The following is a 428-nucleotide window of genomic DNA, read 5'->3' as shown; positions in this document are numbered from 1 at the left end:
CACGATGATGCCGACGATGCCCACGGCCAGGCCCAGGGCGCACACCAGGGTCTCGGTGCTCTCAGAGGCGGGGAGGGGTACCTGGGGCTCTGTGGAGGGGTGAGGGTGGGTGAGGATGGGGTGCTGAGCCCCCCTTGCTACCTGCAAGGGGACGGGCCCCAGCCCAGCCCCCTCTCCTCACCCCAGTGCTTCAGGAGGGCGGTGGGCAGCCCCTCATGCTCCACGCGGCAGTCGTAGTAGTCCCCCCGGATGGGGATGAAGGGCAGGTAGGAGAACTTGCGGAAGGTGTTGTCATCCCGTGGGTAGAAAACGGTCTCGAGGACACCGTCCGTCACCTCCTGCCCGTTCCTCAGCCACGTGATGGAGATCACGGATGGCCAGAACTTGTCCACGTAGCAGATCAGGATGTTGGGATCCCCCAGCTCCAC

General features: G+C 65.4%; 1 protein-coding gene across 1 annotated transcript; it reads right to left on the bottom strand.

Moving 5' to 3' along the window:
- Positions 1 to 3: 3 nt before the first annotated feature.
- On the bottom strand, positions 4 to 425 carry LOC104082985 (HLA class II histocompatibility antigen, DR alpha chain-like; the record flags this gene model as incomplete). Its single annotated transcript, XM_009586289.1, has 2 exons — positions 4 to 89; positions 182 to 425. Coding segments are annotated over 2 exons (330 nt in total), but the record flags the coding sequence as incomplete, so codon positions are not given.
- Positions 426 to 428: the final 3 nt, after the last annotated feature.

Source organism: Fulmarus glacialis, unplaced genomic scaffold, assembly GCF_000690835.1.
Source record: "Fulmarus glacialis isolate BGI_N327 unplaced genomic scaffold, ASM69083v1 C13382002, whole genome shotgun sequence".
Lineage (NCBI taxonomy): Eukaryota > Metazoa > Chordata > Aves > Procellariiformes > Procellariidae > Fulmarus > Fulmarus glacialis.
Note: the sequence above shows the minus strand (reverse complement) of the source record. Positions and strands in the feature narration are given on the sequence as shown.